Genomic DNA, 15,850 nt, shown 5'->3' on the forward strand with positions numbered 1-15,850 from the left:
ACCCGGGCCGTACGCGGCTCTAGTGCCCTGGGCGCCGGCTCTGGCCCGTTTTATGCCCCGCGCCCGACGCCCCGGCCGGGGGCCTCCTACTCTGCAAACGGGGCGGCGGCGGCGGCTCGGCGAGGGGCCGGGCTGAGCCCGGGGGGTCCGGCCCAGCAGCAGCGGCCCGGATCGCGAGTGGGGGAGGGGAGGGAGGGGCTGGGACGGGGCAGGGGAGGAGGGAGGGGCTGCAGGAGAAGCGGGAGCGGAGCGGGGAGGGGGAGGGGAGGGACCAGGGGGGCGCGAAGAGGGGAAGAGAGTCGGGTCTGGAGCCCCCCGCTGCTGGCGGCCACAGGGCGACTGCACCGGGAGGTGCGTGTCCAGCCCAGGACAGGAGCCCTAGGCCAGGGAGGGGCAGAGGCTGGGCCTGAGGCCTGGACCGGCCACTGGGCTAGTACTCTGGTAACTGCTACAAGGATGAAGACGTCTTTTAAAGATGACAACGTGCACCAAAGGCCCGTCAAGGGATCTCCCCTACTGTGGGCCCACAGCACCTCTCAAATCCCACACTACCCACATTCTCTGTCTATCCTGTCTCTACCTCTTCTCTGAGGTCTTTCCTCATTCTACTATTCCCCAGAAAGTCCCATTTCAGAGTCCCGTTTCTGTCTCGTGACAGTGTTTCTCTCCCTACTGTAACCTGTCTGGCTGCCCATCTAACCATCCTCATCCTCAGCCTGACATCCTTTCTCACCTTCTTCCTTCACCCAGGGGACCCTCTGCCTCTCCACCCCCCTTTTGTCTTTGTTTCCTGGTCATGTCTGCTTCCCTGTCCCCTCCCACACCCACCATCCTCCCAACCATCCCAGCACCCTCCTTCCTAATCTTGGGAGGCATCTCATCTGGCTGAACTGGAGAATTCCAGGATCTAGGCCATACTCCCTAGCTGACAGCCCAGTCCTTGGGAGGAAGAGCAGAGGGGAAAAACTGAGGTGGGGGGGTGATGGGAACAAGGTCAGGCCAGAAGGCCCCTGAGGACAGAGACTGTGAGGAGACTGGGATTGAGGGGAAAGCAAAGAAACTAGAGCCTGGGCCAAAGGAAGAGGGGGGGCCAGCAGGAGGCATTTGCAGGGGAGGTTCAGCAGCTGTCTTTCTTAAGACAGGGACACATGGGCCTGGTTATTCCTCTTGTCACATATGGAGTGGTAGGAGATGGGAGAGGGAGAAAGACAGGGCAAGTGCAGGAGAGCTCAGGCACAGAGGTAGGTGGCCTTAGCTGTCTGAGCCACTGGGCCCTGAGCCCAGCCTCACCCTCCCACCACCACCACCACAAACAGCCCTCACCTTGCAGTCCTCTCAAATTGTCAAAACTCTTTCCCCAGAACACTGACCGATGACAGGGTCATTCTCTAAAACGGGCAATACCCACATTCCCACTGGGAAAGGGGAAGTAAGACACAACCACCAGGGGGTTATAGGAGAGAAAAGTAGAAAAGCAAGAGCCATACTTGATTTCAACAGCAGGTGAAAAGAAACTTAGCCAGTCAGGAACTGAAAAACCCACCAATATATCTAAAACTGGAACCAGACCTTTGTGACTCTTCCCCAGGAACAAAAATGTCCTGCCAGATTCCTCCTAGGAAAAAAAAACCTGTTCCCCTGTCATCTCCTTCCCCAGCCAGCTCCCAGGTTTCCCAGCTCCTAGGAAAAGATGGATCCCTCTGTTTCAGATCCTCTCTGTGGTGTGCGTGGGTGGAAGAGCTGGGCTCCGCCAGTGGACCATGGTCCAGGCAGGGGCTCCATGTTCGGTGAGGGTGGGAGGAGAAGGCGTCACTTCCGGGGGCCTTCGCCAGTGTCTGGTAGCTCCCTGCTCTCTGATTGGGCAGAAGTGGCCTGGGCAGGCGTGTGACCCTACTGCTGTGGAAGGGCTGTGCCCCAACACTACGTCTTCCTACCCATCTGCTCCCCAGAGCGCTGCCTGCTGTGCACCTGGGTCCTGGAGCCCTTCTCCACCTGGTGAGTGGCAAGCAGAGTTTGGAGTTAAGTGAGGGTAGGAAGGACAGAAAAGAGGAATTGGGCTCTCAGCTGGGGGAGGGGCAGGCAAACTGGAACCTACAGGCACTGACCTTTGTCGAGAAGAGTGTAGCCTTCCCAGAATGGGAGGAGCAGGACAGAGCAGGGGTAGGGGGTGGGGTGCTGGGTTCTGAGGGACTGATCACAGACTTGGGAGGACTATAGCACTGTCCTGGTGGGCTCTAAGGAAAGGGGATATGTGCCCAGGGAGAAAACAAGAAAGGTGACACATTTAGGGCTTAGGGCACATAGCATGAAGCTGGACACAGGCCCAATCCCCATTCTTACCCAGCCATTCCTAGTTAGCTTTAAGTTCTGAATCGTGGGACTGGGAAAGCTGGGCCAGAGGAGAGGGTAATGGGAGGAGGTCTCACGCATGTTGACAGACCTACAGGAAATCCCAATATTGAATCAGGTGCAGGCCTCTTTGCACAACTCCTCAAAGAAGGAGGAGGCCATGTGGGGGGTCCTGCAAAGGAACTGGAAGGGCTCTGCAAAGGGGGCAGGGAGGAAGAGAGGGGCTATGAGATGGATATGGTGGGTGTCTAAGGCGAGGTAAGCCATCTAAGGTGGGTACCTCACTCAGCAGGTGCCCATTCCTGGGCAGCTTGCCTCAGGTGGCAAGTCCCAAGCCTGTTAGCCCATCTCTCCACCTTGGATAACCCAGTATTTCAGAACTGGGAGTGTAAAGATAAACTCCAAGAGGCTTCTGGGTGGAGGTAAATGGAAAGAGAATGAGAGGTTCATTGCTTCCATACCACCTTCTCATAATCTTGTAATCACCTACGCCTAGTAGTCTAGTTTTGTTTTCACCTAAGTCCCCTCCTCAGCCCCACTCCACAAGCTACCCCTCAACACCTTGCACTGTTTGCTAGCTCCTCACCTTGACACTGTATCCTACTTTACAATGTCTTCTCCAGGGCTTATGCCACAATACTTCTAGTCCCCCTCCCTGTCATAGATTTTCTCCAACCAAACAACCAAGGTTGCTCAGAATTTGAGGCCAATTAAGATGTGTGTAAGGGGTGTGTGTGTGTGTGTGTGTGTGTGTGTGTGTGTGCAGATTCTGTCCTGCTCTCAGCAGGGGGCAGGGGCACCAGCCCCACAGCAGGGTCACTGAGGGACCCCGACAAAAAGGAGAAGCCATGTGCTGCACTCACAAGGAAACCTGGGAGCAGTCAGAACTCCAGCAGTCCAAGGCTGGTTGGCATCTCACCCCCTCCCAGCAGCTGCTCCTCCCACCAGGCAGGCAGTCTTTTCCTTGACACCTGATTAAATGTTCATTATTCCTGTCACTTGCAGGATAGATTCCAGACCCTCCTCCTCAGCCCACCTGTGCCCCACAGTGCAAGAAGCACAAGAGCCCAAGCCGCCTCCATGGCCCCAGGAAGGATTCAGGGGAGAGGCCCCAACCAGGGAGCCACTCCAACCAGACAGCATGGCCAGAATGGAGCTGACTGGTAAGAACACACTTGAGGGGCCAAGAGCCAAATCAGAACATGGTTAGAGAGGGAAGAGAAAGGGGCTAAGCTGCAGGGGTGGAGGGCTGAGGGAACCCAATCTCCCTGCAATAAGGCTTCTGAAAGGCAAATTCCCTGGATTTCAGGTCTGGGTCTTAAATGGGAATTCCTGGACCACCACCTGACAATGATTTCTTCCTTTTCAACCTCCCTTCTCCTCATCCAAGAACTGCTCCTCGTGGTCATGCTTCTCCTAACTGCAAGACTGGATCTGTGCCTCCCGGCTCCTCCAGCCTGTGACCCCCGTCTTCTAAATAAACTGCTTCGTGACTCCCATGTGCTCCACAGCAGATTGGTGAGACTCTCCCAGCGCTCACCCCTCTACCCATTAACTGGTTACACCATTACTCCCATCACTGCCTCTCACTCCATGATCCAATGACTGTTCTTCCCATATTGTCTCTGGTAAGACCACCACCTCTCAATCACCACTCCTTGACAAGGATTATGATTTGCAATCTTGCCCACTTTAAAAGCTCTAGTCTCAATATACGTTCCTCAGGGAAGCCTCTCTTGGTCACTGGGTCACCAAACCCACCCTTTACTTGAGCTCCCTTCTCCACCTCACTACCACCACCACCGTCTTTTTCAATAGAGTCAGTGCCCAGACGTTAACCCTTTGTCCACACCTGTCCTGCTGCCTGCTGTGGACTTTAGCCTGGGAGAATGGAAAACCCAGAAGGTAAGATAGTCATTCCTTCCTTTGGTTTCCCTAAACCCTGTCTTCATCAGCTTTGTACTGCTTCCCCTGGATTCTTCAAAATTCTTGAGCTCCCTAAAAATCTCTCACCTTCAGCTTGGCCACCCTAACCTAACCTGCATTCTACTATGATGGTATCCTCTGGACAAGATGACTTGCAGTCCCAGTATGTTAAAATAGATTCAAAGCTGAACACCAAGTAAAGCTGGATAGAAGTCGCTATGGCCATGCCTTTGACCTATTCCCGTGCAACTTTCTTAAGTTGGCATGAAGACATAAGTGTGTCATCTTCAGATGACACGAAACTGGGAAGCTCAGCTAAAATAACAAAAGACAGAGTCAAGTTTCAACTTGCTAAAAGGCTAGGTCAAAAACAAGGTAAAATTTAACAGATATCTATAAAACTGTACATTTACTCAAAGTAATTGAGTAAAGTCCTATTCCAACTTCCAGGCCACGATGCCCCCACTTCCTTTATATAAACTTCTAGCCCTAGAACTTACTATGAAAAAGATCTGGGAGGACTGAGTTGACCTCACACTCAGCATGTAACATTATTAAAGCAGCTATTTGAAAAGCTAGTGATTCTAGGTAGCTTTAGATGTCTAGCATCCACATAGTGGAAATATTCCTAAAAAACAGTAAGTGGATAGCACTTAACAGTACTGGACTGAGTACCAGACATCCTCCTCAAGATAAATGCTAATTTATTCAGAGGGACCATATTAAACTAGCCTGTGTCCAGAAGGAAGAAGCAACCTGAATAGTGAGAGGTTAGAAAATAGGTTATGAGAGGAATGGCTTAAAAAGAGGGGGCGGGGGGGCTGTCTGATTAGTGTGGAGGGAAATGTAGTCTTGTGGTATCGCTGGAAGTGCTTTAGTCTAAGGCTCAGGAAACCTCCTGGGAGAGAGCACACCTTGCAATATTAGCTCGTCTATCCTCAACATCCTTGGACTCCCCTTTCTTCCCTCAGGTCTTCTTGGGGGACTGGGGCGGGGGATGAAGGGTGGTTCCTAGGGATCCCTTGCAGTTCCATCTCTGCCATTTATCACTAAGCCCCTTTCCCCTCATCTTTATGATCTATGTGATGACCTTATCTCTACATTAAGCTTTTAAAGAAATCATGTAACTCTAAGATTTTGTAGCAGAAAGACTGGACTGGCAACACTAGAACCCAGAGGTAAAAGTTGTAATAGTGCAGTAATGTAAGGGGGAAAGAAGAACTTTTCTGACTGAAATTATGTGTAAGACCAGGCTGGTTACTGGACACTGGGGTTATTCAAGTAGAGGCCGATGACCAATTGTCGGGAGACTCTGAAAAAATTCCTGTGCTGGGTGGGACCCTGGTCTTGTCCAATTCTCAGCTCCTATGATTCATTCCCCTGGCTACTCCTTTGGACTCCCCACCCATTATTAGCATGTCCTTTGAAGCAGGCGGCTTCTCCCTTCCATCTCTTTTGCAGGAGCAGACCAAGGCACAGGACGTCCTGGGAGCCACAACCCTTCTGCTGGAGGGAGTAATGGCAGCACGGAGACAACTGGGACCCACCTGTCTCTCATCCCTCCTGGGACAGCTTTCTGGACAGGTCCGCCTCCTCCTTGGGGCCCTGCAGGGCCTCCTAGGAACCCAGGTAAGTAAATCCTGAATCAAGGGGACTACAAAACCTTTCCTTTTCTGACTTAGCCCCCTTGGAAGACCTGAGGGTAGAAAGGAGAATTCCGGGAATCATGAGAGTAGCAGAGCTGACCTACTAAGGAGTGCTTTCTCCAAGCCATAAAGCCTGGGTGCTGGTACCTTATCTTTCCCTGTAGACAAGAGAGACATGATATCTGGCCCAGGTCTCTGGCCTCAGGCCCATCCTCTGCCCTCAGCTTCCTCCACAGGGCAGGACCACAGCTCACAAGGATCCCAATGCCATATTCCTGAGCTTCCAACAACTGCTCCGAGGAAAGGTGCGCTTCCTGCTGATTGTAGTCGGGCCCACTCTCTGTGCCAAGCAGGCCCTGCCCACTACAGCTGGCCCAAGCAATACCTCTCTATTCCTCACACTGCACAAGCTCCCAAACAGGACTTCTGGATTTTGGGAGACAAACTCCAGTGGCTCAGCCAGAACTACTGGCTTTGGACTCCTGAAGAAGCTGCAGGGATTCAGAGCCAAGATTCCTGGTCTGCTGAACCAAACCTCCAGGTCCCTAGACCAAATCCCTGGACACCTGAACAGGACACGTGGACCCTTGATTGGAACTCATGGGCTCTTTCCTGGACCCTCACCCAGGGCTTTAGGAGTCCCAGACTTCCCTCCAGGAACTTCAGGCTCCCTGCCACCCGACCTCTCGCCTGGGTATTCTCCTTCCCCAACCCATCCTCCTACTGGGCAATACACACTCTTCTCTTTTTCACTCACCTCCCCCACTCCCCCGGTCCTGCTCCCACCTCCACTTCCTGACCCCTCTGTCACACCCAACTCTACCAGTCCTCTTCTAATTGCACCCCACCCTCACTTCCAGAATCTGTCTCCGGAGGAGTAAGGTACTCAGGCCCTGCCAGCTTCTGCACTGTCTCCCATGTAAAGTTCCCTTACCAGGAGGGGAGGCCCTGAAAGTCAAGTTATACCAGATTTCCTGCTTGCATCTGAAACCCAAGCCCTGCTAAAGGGGGACACGCAGGACACAAAAGGGGATCATTTTTCACTGTATAATGTAAAATTTGAGAAGCTATTTTTTTAAGCTATCAATAATATTCATTAGAGCATCTAGTTACCTTTGGTCGATTTTCTGCACAAATTTACAGCTTACTAAGTTTTAGTATGCTCTTTTGCATACGGTAATTATGCAAAGGATTGGTCTGGCCTGGCTTCTGAACAGAGGTAGAGACTAATCTTATGTTAGAAAACAGAGAAAAAGAGCTTTGACTTTTTTAAACTCAGAACTAAGGTTAATAGTGTCTTTATCCCCTTTACTATCATTCTCAATGGGACTCTGATCTCCTTTTCTTAGGAGATCCTTACTCTTGAAAAATGAATGAGAAGTATCTCTCAGAAAGGCCGTCTCTACATAATCAACAAAACTGAGCCTATATAAATAAAGAATAAATAAGGACACCCAAAAGCTAACAGAAAAGCAAAGGAAAGAGATGTTCTTCTCAGGGGGCAATAGATCTCCCCCTTCCCTCCCCTCCCAAAAAGTTAACAGGAAGCCTTGGAGAGCCTCACACCCCAGGTAAGGCTGTGCAGACAGTTGAGTCAAGACAAAACCTGGATGTGACAGCTGAGCAAACAGGGAGAGCTTCAGCAGCTCAGCAGGAAGCTTCGCCAGGCACGGGTTCCTGCCTCCCTCCTGTGGAGGTCAGGGGGAAGTGCAGGAAGTGGCAAAAGTCAGTCTCCTAGGGCTCACACAGCGGGAGGGACAAGTACAAGTTGAAGGCTCATTTCCCAATCCCAGAAGCGCATAGTATCTAAAAAGCTGCCCTATGTGACCGCATGAATCCTTGCTAAGGATTCTCTAGAGAAGCTAGGCTTCTGGGGCCTCGCAAATAAATGCTGCTGTAGAGCCTCTGAAAAGGTTTATTATTGCCCAAAACAAAAACTCCATTGCAAAGGTCAACACTACCTCCAAAGGCTCCTTCCTGTAGGAAAACTAACCGCAGCTTTTTCCTCTTCCTTCCCCGCAATGCCCCAGAGGAGAGGAAAGACTACCATGTAGGTAAAAGAGCCATAACCCAGAGTTCCAAACACTGCCACAGACACCCCAGGATCACTGAAGGTATTTCAAAATAGAGTAAATGAAAGCCAGCATGCCAGGAACCTTACGCATGTTACCTTTTATACAACTCACACAACTCTACCACCTTGGGATTATCATTTCTAATTTACAGATGATGAAACTAAGGCTCAGAGAAGGCAGGAATTTTCTCAATGCTTACGCAGCCCGTGAGCAAGAAAAGAAGAAAGCTTAGGCTGACTTAGAGCCCATAAGGTCCCCCGTGTGGTATACTGTCCAACAGATCATTCCGCAATTCTATTTATCAGGAAAGATTTCCAAGTGTTGAGGGAGTAAATAGACCAACAATTACAGAGTTCTGAGTAAAAACCAAAAGCTCTTGGAGGGGGAGACGAACTTAGACATCTCCAGGTGTCCTCCTCTCCCATCATGGATAGAACAGTTGCCATGGAGAAGGAATCAACACATGCACAAAGCTCAAGTGTCCAAATCTCAGATGATGTCAGTTTTTGCACAGAAGGGAATAGTTCATACACCCTACAAATTCCAGCCTTCACTCAAGGGAACGGTTAAGTGGAAATTGTAATTTACTGAAATACTAACCTAGATTAAATGTAATGATCGAAATGAAGAACTCTCTGGCACACGAAAGAGTCAGCACCAGGGACAAGATATGCCGAAAGGACCAAAGGCAAAGGCTTAATAAGGGTTCTCAGCACAGTCCCATGAGAGACAAGGATGGCAAAACTGCAAGAAGTATATAGCCAATAAGTTCCAGGCACCCAGTATTGGCATTGGACTTACTTTAGGGCAAATGTGAAATAACTCATGGGCTTCTCCAGTGTGAACTAATCTGTCCCTGTTGAGAATCTACCCTTCCCAAAACATTGCCAGACTGATTCTATCCCTTCTTCCCCTTACACAAAAAGCAAAAAACTGTGACAACCAGAATACTCTTCTATTCAACTGCATGCCAGTTCACTCTTCTGCTACCCCACACAGCCAGGATGCTACCCCACAGACTATTACTGGTAATGACGTTCTCCCACTCTAACCTAAATCCAGCCTTCTCCAACACCCAAAATCTGACTCCATGTGAAAGTTCTAAGAGTCTGTAAAAATTCATTCCAACCCCCACTGCACCTTTTATCGCTCCCACCCATAGTAAAGCAAAACACCTTTTCCTCCCCCCTGCAGAGGCCATCCATTTTCAACCCATTTCCCTAAATACTATTTCTAACACTTCTTGTAAAGACTTGAAAATGATAGGGAAGGAAATACCCCAGGTATCCCAGCAGGGGGACCAGCTCCCAGGGCAAAACCGGGAGATCAAAAGAGAAAACTGCTTCATACACACTCACCATCTCTCTGGATTGTTACCCTGAATTTCCCAGGGGAAATAAGAGTCCAGCATACTTTCTCAGAGACCTTAAATGGCAGGCTGAAGAGCCAGCTCATATGCTGGAGAACTCCTACAAGCATCACCACTTCCTCGACTTTGTTTTCACCCAGTTTAAGTTAGTGCCTGCAGTCAGGCTGCTCCATTGTCCTGGGACTGGTGCTGGACTGCCAGCCTCATTGGTATTGCTGCCTTGTCCACCTCACTGGTCTGTGCCGCAGCTGCCTGTTCCGTGTCACTGGTGAGAACCCCCACCACTCACCCTCCCTCCGGTCACCAATGCAGTGTAGAGCAGACACCTAGCTCCTCCGCCTGTTCCTATAACCACCAAATCTGTTCTTCCTATTCTCTTCCTAGTCATGTCCCGTGCCTGTATGTAAAAGCTTCCACCCAAAGCTTCCATAAAAATGATGAACATTTCCAGGATACACAAGTGACTCACTTAAATCAACGTGATCTGACTTCTTAAGAGACTGAAAGTGTTGGAAGGACACAAGCAGAATGTCTTGCCAATTCAAAATTCTTTGCCAAATGGGTGGTATCTTCCGGGGCTGGGGTGCCCTCAGGAGCCAAAAGCATAACACTCTCCCAGACAGAAAATCACTCTGGAGGGTAATTAGCCAGGAGGCTGAGATAACCCTAAACCCTGACCCCAGAAGGCTGAGATAGATCCTAAAGCGACATGTGATCGTCTGGCCGTGGCCCAGACATATAATATACCTAGGCAAAGTGGAAAAAATGACTTTAGGGTAAATCGAAAAAAAATTTTTTAAGGGCGGGGTGGAAAACGAGTCTGAAAAAGTAAAGTTTAATTTAAAAATCATACACACACAAAACAACTTCTGATCCATTTTAAGCTCTCTCATTGGGTCTTTCACAGGCAAGTTTCCCATGGAGTCCAGACCACCTAAAGATGCACCCACAGAGGGCAGACAAATAGCCCTTCCTGAACAGGTGGTCAACAGTAACTGCTCCTCAGGCTTGAATGGATGAATGTCCAAGCCTTGAGTGACTAAGCAGCAAGGTTGGCTTCCTGGGTGCTTCAGAAGGCCAGTTTCTTCATCAGCAGATAAACTCTGGAATCCACTTCAAATCCATGCAGGTTGTTGGCATCACCCTGCAGCCTCATGAGCAGGCCCCCGTAGGACACGTAGGCAGAGCTGAAACGGAAGGCCCCAGTCCCATGAGTCTAAGCTCTGGAGCAGCCACCCAGTGGCTCTCCATCTCAGCTTAAGAAAGAGTCACCCTTCTAGTGTTTTGTCATCAGGAACCAAAATACAGACAAAGATGAATGCACAGGTATGTGCACAGCAGTATTCCTAACATCAACAAAGGTGGAAAATGCTACACGCCCAGAGTAATGGAAATGGCCGAATGAATTAAGATACATCCATTTATTGGAATGTTACGCTATTAAAATGTTTAGGAAAAGCCTTAAACTGACATGGGGAAACCTGTTGTACATAACTTGAAGCAAAAAGAACACAAGAAGGGGTGCCTGAATGGTTCAGTCGGTTAAGTATCCAACTCCTGGTCTCGGCTCAGGTTATGGTCTCATGGTTCATGAGCTGGAGATGGATGCTGGGCTCTGCACTGACGGCACGGAGCCTGCTTGGGATTGTTTCTCTCTCTCTCTCTCTCTCTCTCTCTCTCTCTCTCTGCCACTTCCCCACTTGCACTGTCTCTCTCAAAAATAAATAAACTTAAAAAAAAAAAAGAGCGGGGCGCCTGGGTGGCTCAGTCAGTTGAGCGTCCAGCTTCAGCTCAGGTCATGATCTCACGGTTCGTGGGTTCGGGCCCCGGATCGGGCCCTGTGCTGACAGCTAGCTCAGAGCCTGGAGCCTGCTTCCGATTCTGTGTCTCCCTCTCTCTCTGACCCTCCTCTGCTCGTGCTGTCTCTCTGTCTCTCAAAAATAAATGAAAAACATTTTAAAAAATGTTAAAAAAAAGAGCAGAAGAAAACAACATGATCTCAAAGAAAAAAGTACACAGGAAAAAACCTAGAATACTCAAAAATGTTTATAAAAAAGGTTCCCTTTGAGTATGGAATTATAGGTGACTTTTTTTTTCTGCTTCTTCACATTACTTCTTTGCTTTTCAAATTGCTTACAAAGAGCACATGTTGTTTTAATAAGATTTTAAAGAACAGAAGAAATAGTTGGGCAGGGAAACCAAAGAAATGGGGATTGGATTGCAGAGTAGCAAAACACACACACAAATAAACAAAAACAAAAAAAGCCTAGCAGTTTAAGCACTTAATGCTGCGTTTAGTTCCTGGGGAAGCAATCTTCCTTTGCACTTCACATAGCAAGATCATCGGTTTCTCATTTGGACCCCTGAGCCCTGAGGTCCTGACAAAGGGCCAAGTGAGCAGCCTACATTTCAGACTGGAAACTGTTCCCAGAACAGTCTCCTTCTGGGTCCTGCCTAGGTCTGAGGTGCTTGGGGAGAGAGACCCAACACAGGAAACATGAGCATGGCTCAAGATAGGGGGACAAGGGTTCTCATAAGACCACGGAACTTACAGACGTGTTGCTGCTTCAGTAGAAGTTTCGTCTCCCTCAATCCTGTATACTTTCCCATACATTACATACTCAAATTGGTCAGCCCTGTGGAACAATAGTGGCAAGGTTATTCTTAAAAGTAGTTAACAATAATAAGAGGCCCTTTAAAAATGATAACTGGTAACTCAGTGTCAACATTATAACAAAGGACATTTTCCAGATACAATGCCATTTAGTCCTCACAGCAACCCAGTGACCAAAGCAGGACCATCCGTACTTTACTGATGAGGAAACTGAGGCTGAAAGAGGTTAGGTTATTCAACAGAAAGTGGTAGGGCTGAGATTTGAACTCAGTGGAACCCCAAAACCTTTCTATCACACCAAACTCCCTCCTAAGATACAAGGCCCACACCCAGCTTAAGTCACTCAGCGGTCATTCCCTTAGCCATCAATAAGCTACAACCCACAAGCATGTAAACACTGCTCTGGATAAATACCTGGTTGTTTGAATTCTTAAGTGCAGCAATTTCCTTAAGGCTACTCAGATTCTGCTGATGATCATTTATTCCACAAATTAAATATTTCATACAACTTATTTACTTAGTCCTCAGGTGTATTTCAAGTACTCCCTTCTTCACTTCCTCACCTGGAGGGCCTATCATCTGTGGGATTGTATTCACCGTCATCCAGGGTACCATCTTCATATAAGGTACTGGCGATGACCAACCGGAACTTGTCACCTGAAAATAATGGCAGTATCTGAAAGTGAAGAACAGCTGAAATGTCAAAACACTTCCTGATATTGTCTGTGCTCAATACTTACCCAAGTCTACAGGATAAATCTGAATGTTTACATCTAAGATGAGGTCCATCTTGAAAGATTCACTCTCACAATGTAGTCGAGACACTGGAGGGAAGTAGAGAAAGAGTGGCATAGGTAATTGCCAGGCCCCGACAGACTCTGCAGACCCCACTTTGGGGGAGTGTATGTAATTGAACACTCAGTCTAACCCAGTCTGCTAGTGGATACTAGCCTCTCATCTGCTCTCAGAGAAGTGCAGACTCCATCAGAACCAGATATGCCAGAAGGAAAGGGAAGAAAACTATGGCAAGTGGACAGAATCCCAGGAAAAAAAATCAAAGGTCCTCTGGAAATAAATAATATGCAGGTTCTAGGCCTGCCTAGGTGATTCAGAAACAACCTGACTTTGGGCAAGTTATTCATTCATCCAAAGGTTTTGTCTTTCTGTGCCACGTGCTGTGCTGAGTGGATTATCGGGACTGTAAGAACTGGTGTTTGTCCTGAAGAACATCTCAGTCTCCAGGCAAAATAAGAGACATCAGGGAGCAACAATTCAATAATTGTTGATTAATAACAGAATAAAGAGGTGTATAGCAAGCAGTCAATTCTCACTAAAAGAGGACGTCACACAAAAGAACTAAAGATTCTTAGGACAGTACAAGAATACAAGCTCTGAAGTCCCATTGCTCACAATATAGCCCTGGGTTAGGTTACTTAACTTCTCGAAGCAAAATGGGCCACCTACCTCATGGAGGCTCTTGAAAAGACTAGGTAGGACAAAACGTGTGTAAGGTGCACGATACAGCGCCCAGCTCAGAGTGAGGAGCGATTAGAAAGATGCCCACCACCATGAGCACCATGAGAAAAGGCTAGCCAGGCACAGGGCACAGCCTATGTGAAGCCAGGCAGAGTTCGGAGTCTCGGTTTTCCCATCTATAAAATGTTTCCTGAGGGAGAGTCCTCTATCAGGAACTGCCGGAAAGGGAAGGCCACGTGGGTTGGGTTGACCAGGGGCTCAGGGGCGTGTCCCCGAGGAGATTAGCCCCTTCCCCTAAACTGCCCCAACGTACACCTCACTTACCTCGGTCAAACTTCTTGCCCTCCGGGTCAATGTCTTTCACATCAAAAATATCCTCAAACAGAATGCCGGCCATGGCGGAATAGCCACGAGAGTAGCAGAGCGGCCGAGACCGCTACCACGACTAAGGGTACGCTCTTCCCCTCGCGTGAAGTAAGAGAGGGAGGAAAGAGAGCGCCTACAGAGAGACAGCAAGGGACTAGAATAACGCATGCGTGCGGTAAGCCGTAACGTCGCCACTTCCGCCGCCCCCTGGCTCTCGGGGCTTCCTAACTTCCGCCCCGAACGATTGCTTCCGAGAGTCCTCAGGATTTAGGGCGGGTCTCAGGGCCATATAACTCCGCCCCAGGGCGGGGACACAATTAGTCCCACCTCAGACCGTGGTGGCGCGGGTTCTCATTCCCTGATGAGGCTCCACTGCGCCCTCTTGAGAGGCGGGGTTGGGAAGACTAGAATGCACAGGAACCTACCTCAGCCAGGGACCTTGATCCTTGTCCCAGAGAACCCTGGCCCTAACTCTACCTTGCTGGTCCGCGTGCCCGCCGAGAGCACAGTCCGTGCGGAGAGCAGGCGGAACAGAACCCCGCCCTCAGCGCGCTAACCCTGCAGAGCGCGGAGCCCAGTCCCTCCAGCTGGCACCGAGGCCCCCCAGCCCTGCTCCGGCTGACTTGGCCCAGCTGGATGTCACCCGAGCCGGCTTCGTCCAGTTTGGGAATTTGCCATGATGTCACTACAGGGAAGAGGAAAGCCTGCACTTGTCCCCTCCCCTGGTACCGTACCCTCCCTACCACTGTCCTCTTCCCCTCGGCCCTACTCTCTTCCACGTGACCTCTTCAGCCTGGCATTAACCCCATCATACTACTCTCCTCCTGAGCACTGCCCCTTCCGCTTGGTACTACCACTGCCTTCACCCTCCAGATGCTGATCTATGTGCCGCTGACGCTGTCCTCTCCCACGAATAACACCTCCTCCCTTATACTGTCCCTTCCTCACACATTGCCCTCTTCCTGGGCACCGCCCTCCCTCCTGGGCACCGCCTCTGCCTCCCACAGGCCCCTTCATCCTGATCCTGCCTCCTCCGCACACTGCCCGTCTCCTGGGCCAGGCCCTCTCCCCTGCCACTATCTCTTACACTGCCCGTCCACTCTGCTCACCCCATCCTCTGCTCTATCCTTCTTCAGACCCTGATACAGAACGCAGAGCCCCAGCAGACTGTTCCCCCATGGTGGCGAGACGTCAGTAGCTACTCGAGTTTCTCCTTGGGCCCTGCCAAGGAAAAGCGACCTCTGTACCCCCACACCCTCCTCCCAGGAGCGGCCTCCAGCACTAGACATCTCTTCCCTCCACCTTCCCTCCCCACCCCCACCCTGGTGCACACCTACAGACCGTGTTGCACCAGGTGCAACTCCCTAGGGGACCAGAGGGGAAGGAAAAGAAGGAGGAAAGTGGATGAGAGAGATCGAGGGTCTCAGTTCCGAGCATCACTCCCTCACTCCTGCCTTCTGGGCCTAGCGTCTCCCTTCGAGTCCCCCCAGCTTTGCTTCAGGAGCACAGAGACCTTGCCAGGCCCGTCTGCCCCCTTCGGAGAAGCAAGAGAGGGAGACACTCCTAAGCGATTGAGCCCAAAGAATCTGATTAAACGGCTCTGCAGACCCTGGCCCCAGGCCCTACTGGGCCCCGACGTCTCCAGCTGCTCCTGCCCCCGGCACTGGGCGCCGCGGGCCTGGCCCGGCCCTTCCACGTGCCAGCGGACCCGCCCCCCGCTCTGGCCCCAGTTGCCTTTCTCAGCTCCTGGCCTTTGAGCAGAAGGGGCGCAGGCTAGCACGTTCCAGGCGCCCCCTGCCGCATCCCAGGAGCCTAGGAGGCGGCCCCAACGCAGACCCCCGGCCGGCTGGGCCGGCCCCTGTGGATGGGCAGGCGGGCGGAGCAGCACAGAGGGCACCGCCCTCGGCCCGCCCGCCGAGGAGGGGACGCGAGCTGGAGGCTGAGCCAGCAGCGCCCGCCCGGGGCCCGCCGCGCTCTGCACTCGACCGCCCGGGCGGCGGGGACCGGACGGGTGCCGGCGCGGGCTCTG

General features: G+C 50.8%; 3 protein-coding genes across 8 annotated transcripts in view; 2 read left to right on the forward strand and 1 right to left on the reverse strand.

Annotated features, from left to right (window-relative positions):
• THPO (thrombopoietin) overlaps positions 1–7,037 on the forward strand; it is a 7,472-nt gene extending 435 nt beyond the window's left edge. Inside the window, exons 2-7 of one of the 6 annotated variants that reach the window (XM_029939732.1) lie at positions 1,950–1,995; positions 3,355–3,512; positions 3,740–3,867; positions 4,168–4,254; positions 5,737–5,904; positions 6,146–7,037. In XM_029939732.1, the coding sequence (XP_029795592.1) occupies positions 3,491–3,512; positions 3,740–3,867; positions 4,168–4,254; positions 5,737–5,904; positions 6,146–6,802 (1,062 nt within the window). In that variant the 5' untranslated portion in view covers positions 1,950–1,995; positions 3,355–3,490 and the 3' untranslated portion in view covers positions 6,803–7,037. Of the gene's footprint in view, positions 1–1,949; positions 1,996–3,328; positions 3,513–3,739; positions 3,868–4,167; positions 4,255–5,736; positions 5,905–6,145 lie in introns of those variants that run through there. The other 5 variants (XM_029939731.1, XM_029939736.1, XM_029939729.1 and 2 more) reach the window with 5 other exon arrangements.
• A 3,141-nt stretch (positions 7,038–10,178) lies between these two features.
• On the reverse strand, positions 10,179–13,992 carry POLR2H (RNA polymerase II subunit H). Its single transcript, XM_029940762.1, has 5 exons — positions 13,780–13,992; positions 12,720–12,803; positions 12,543–12,636; positions 11,918–12,001; positions 10,179–10,552 (listed from the first exon to the last, which is right to left on the reverse strand). Exons 1-5 carry the CDS (start codon positions 13,850–13,852, stop codon positions 10,435–10,437), a joined length of 453 nt encoding a protein of 150 aa, XP_029796622.1. The 5' UTR covers positions 13,853–13,992; the 3' UTR covers positions 10,179–10,434.
• CLCN2 (chloride voltage-gated channel 2) overlaps positions 13,988–15,850 on the forward strand; it is a 16,703-nt gene continuing 14,840 nt past the window's right edge. The window contains exons 1-2 of the mRNA XM_029938736.1: positions 13,988–13,996; positions 15,565–15,832. Coding sequence (XP_029794596.1) covers positions 13,988–13,996; positions 15,565–15,832 — 277 coding nt within the window. The remainder of the gene's footprint in view (positions 13,997–15,564; positions 15,833–15,850) is intronic.

This window comes from Suricata suricatta, chromosome 5, assembly GCF_006229205.1.
Source record: "Suricata suricatta isolate VVHF042 chromosome 5, meerkat_22Aug2017_6uvM2_HiC, whole genome shotgun sequence".
Classification (NCBI taxonomy): domain Eukaryota; kingdom Metazoa; phylum Chordata; class Mammalia; order Carnivora; family Herpestidae; genus Suricata; species Suricata suricatta.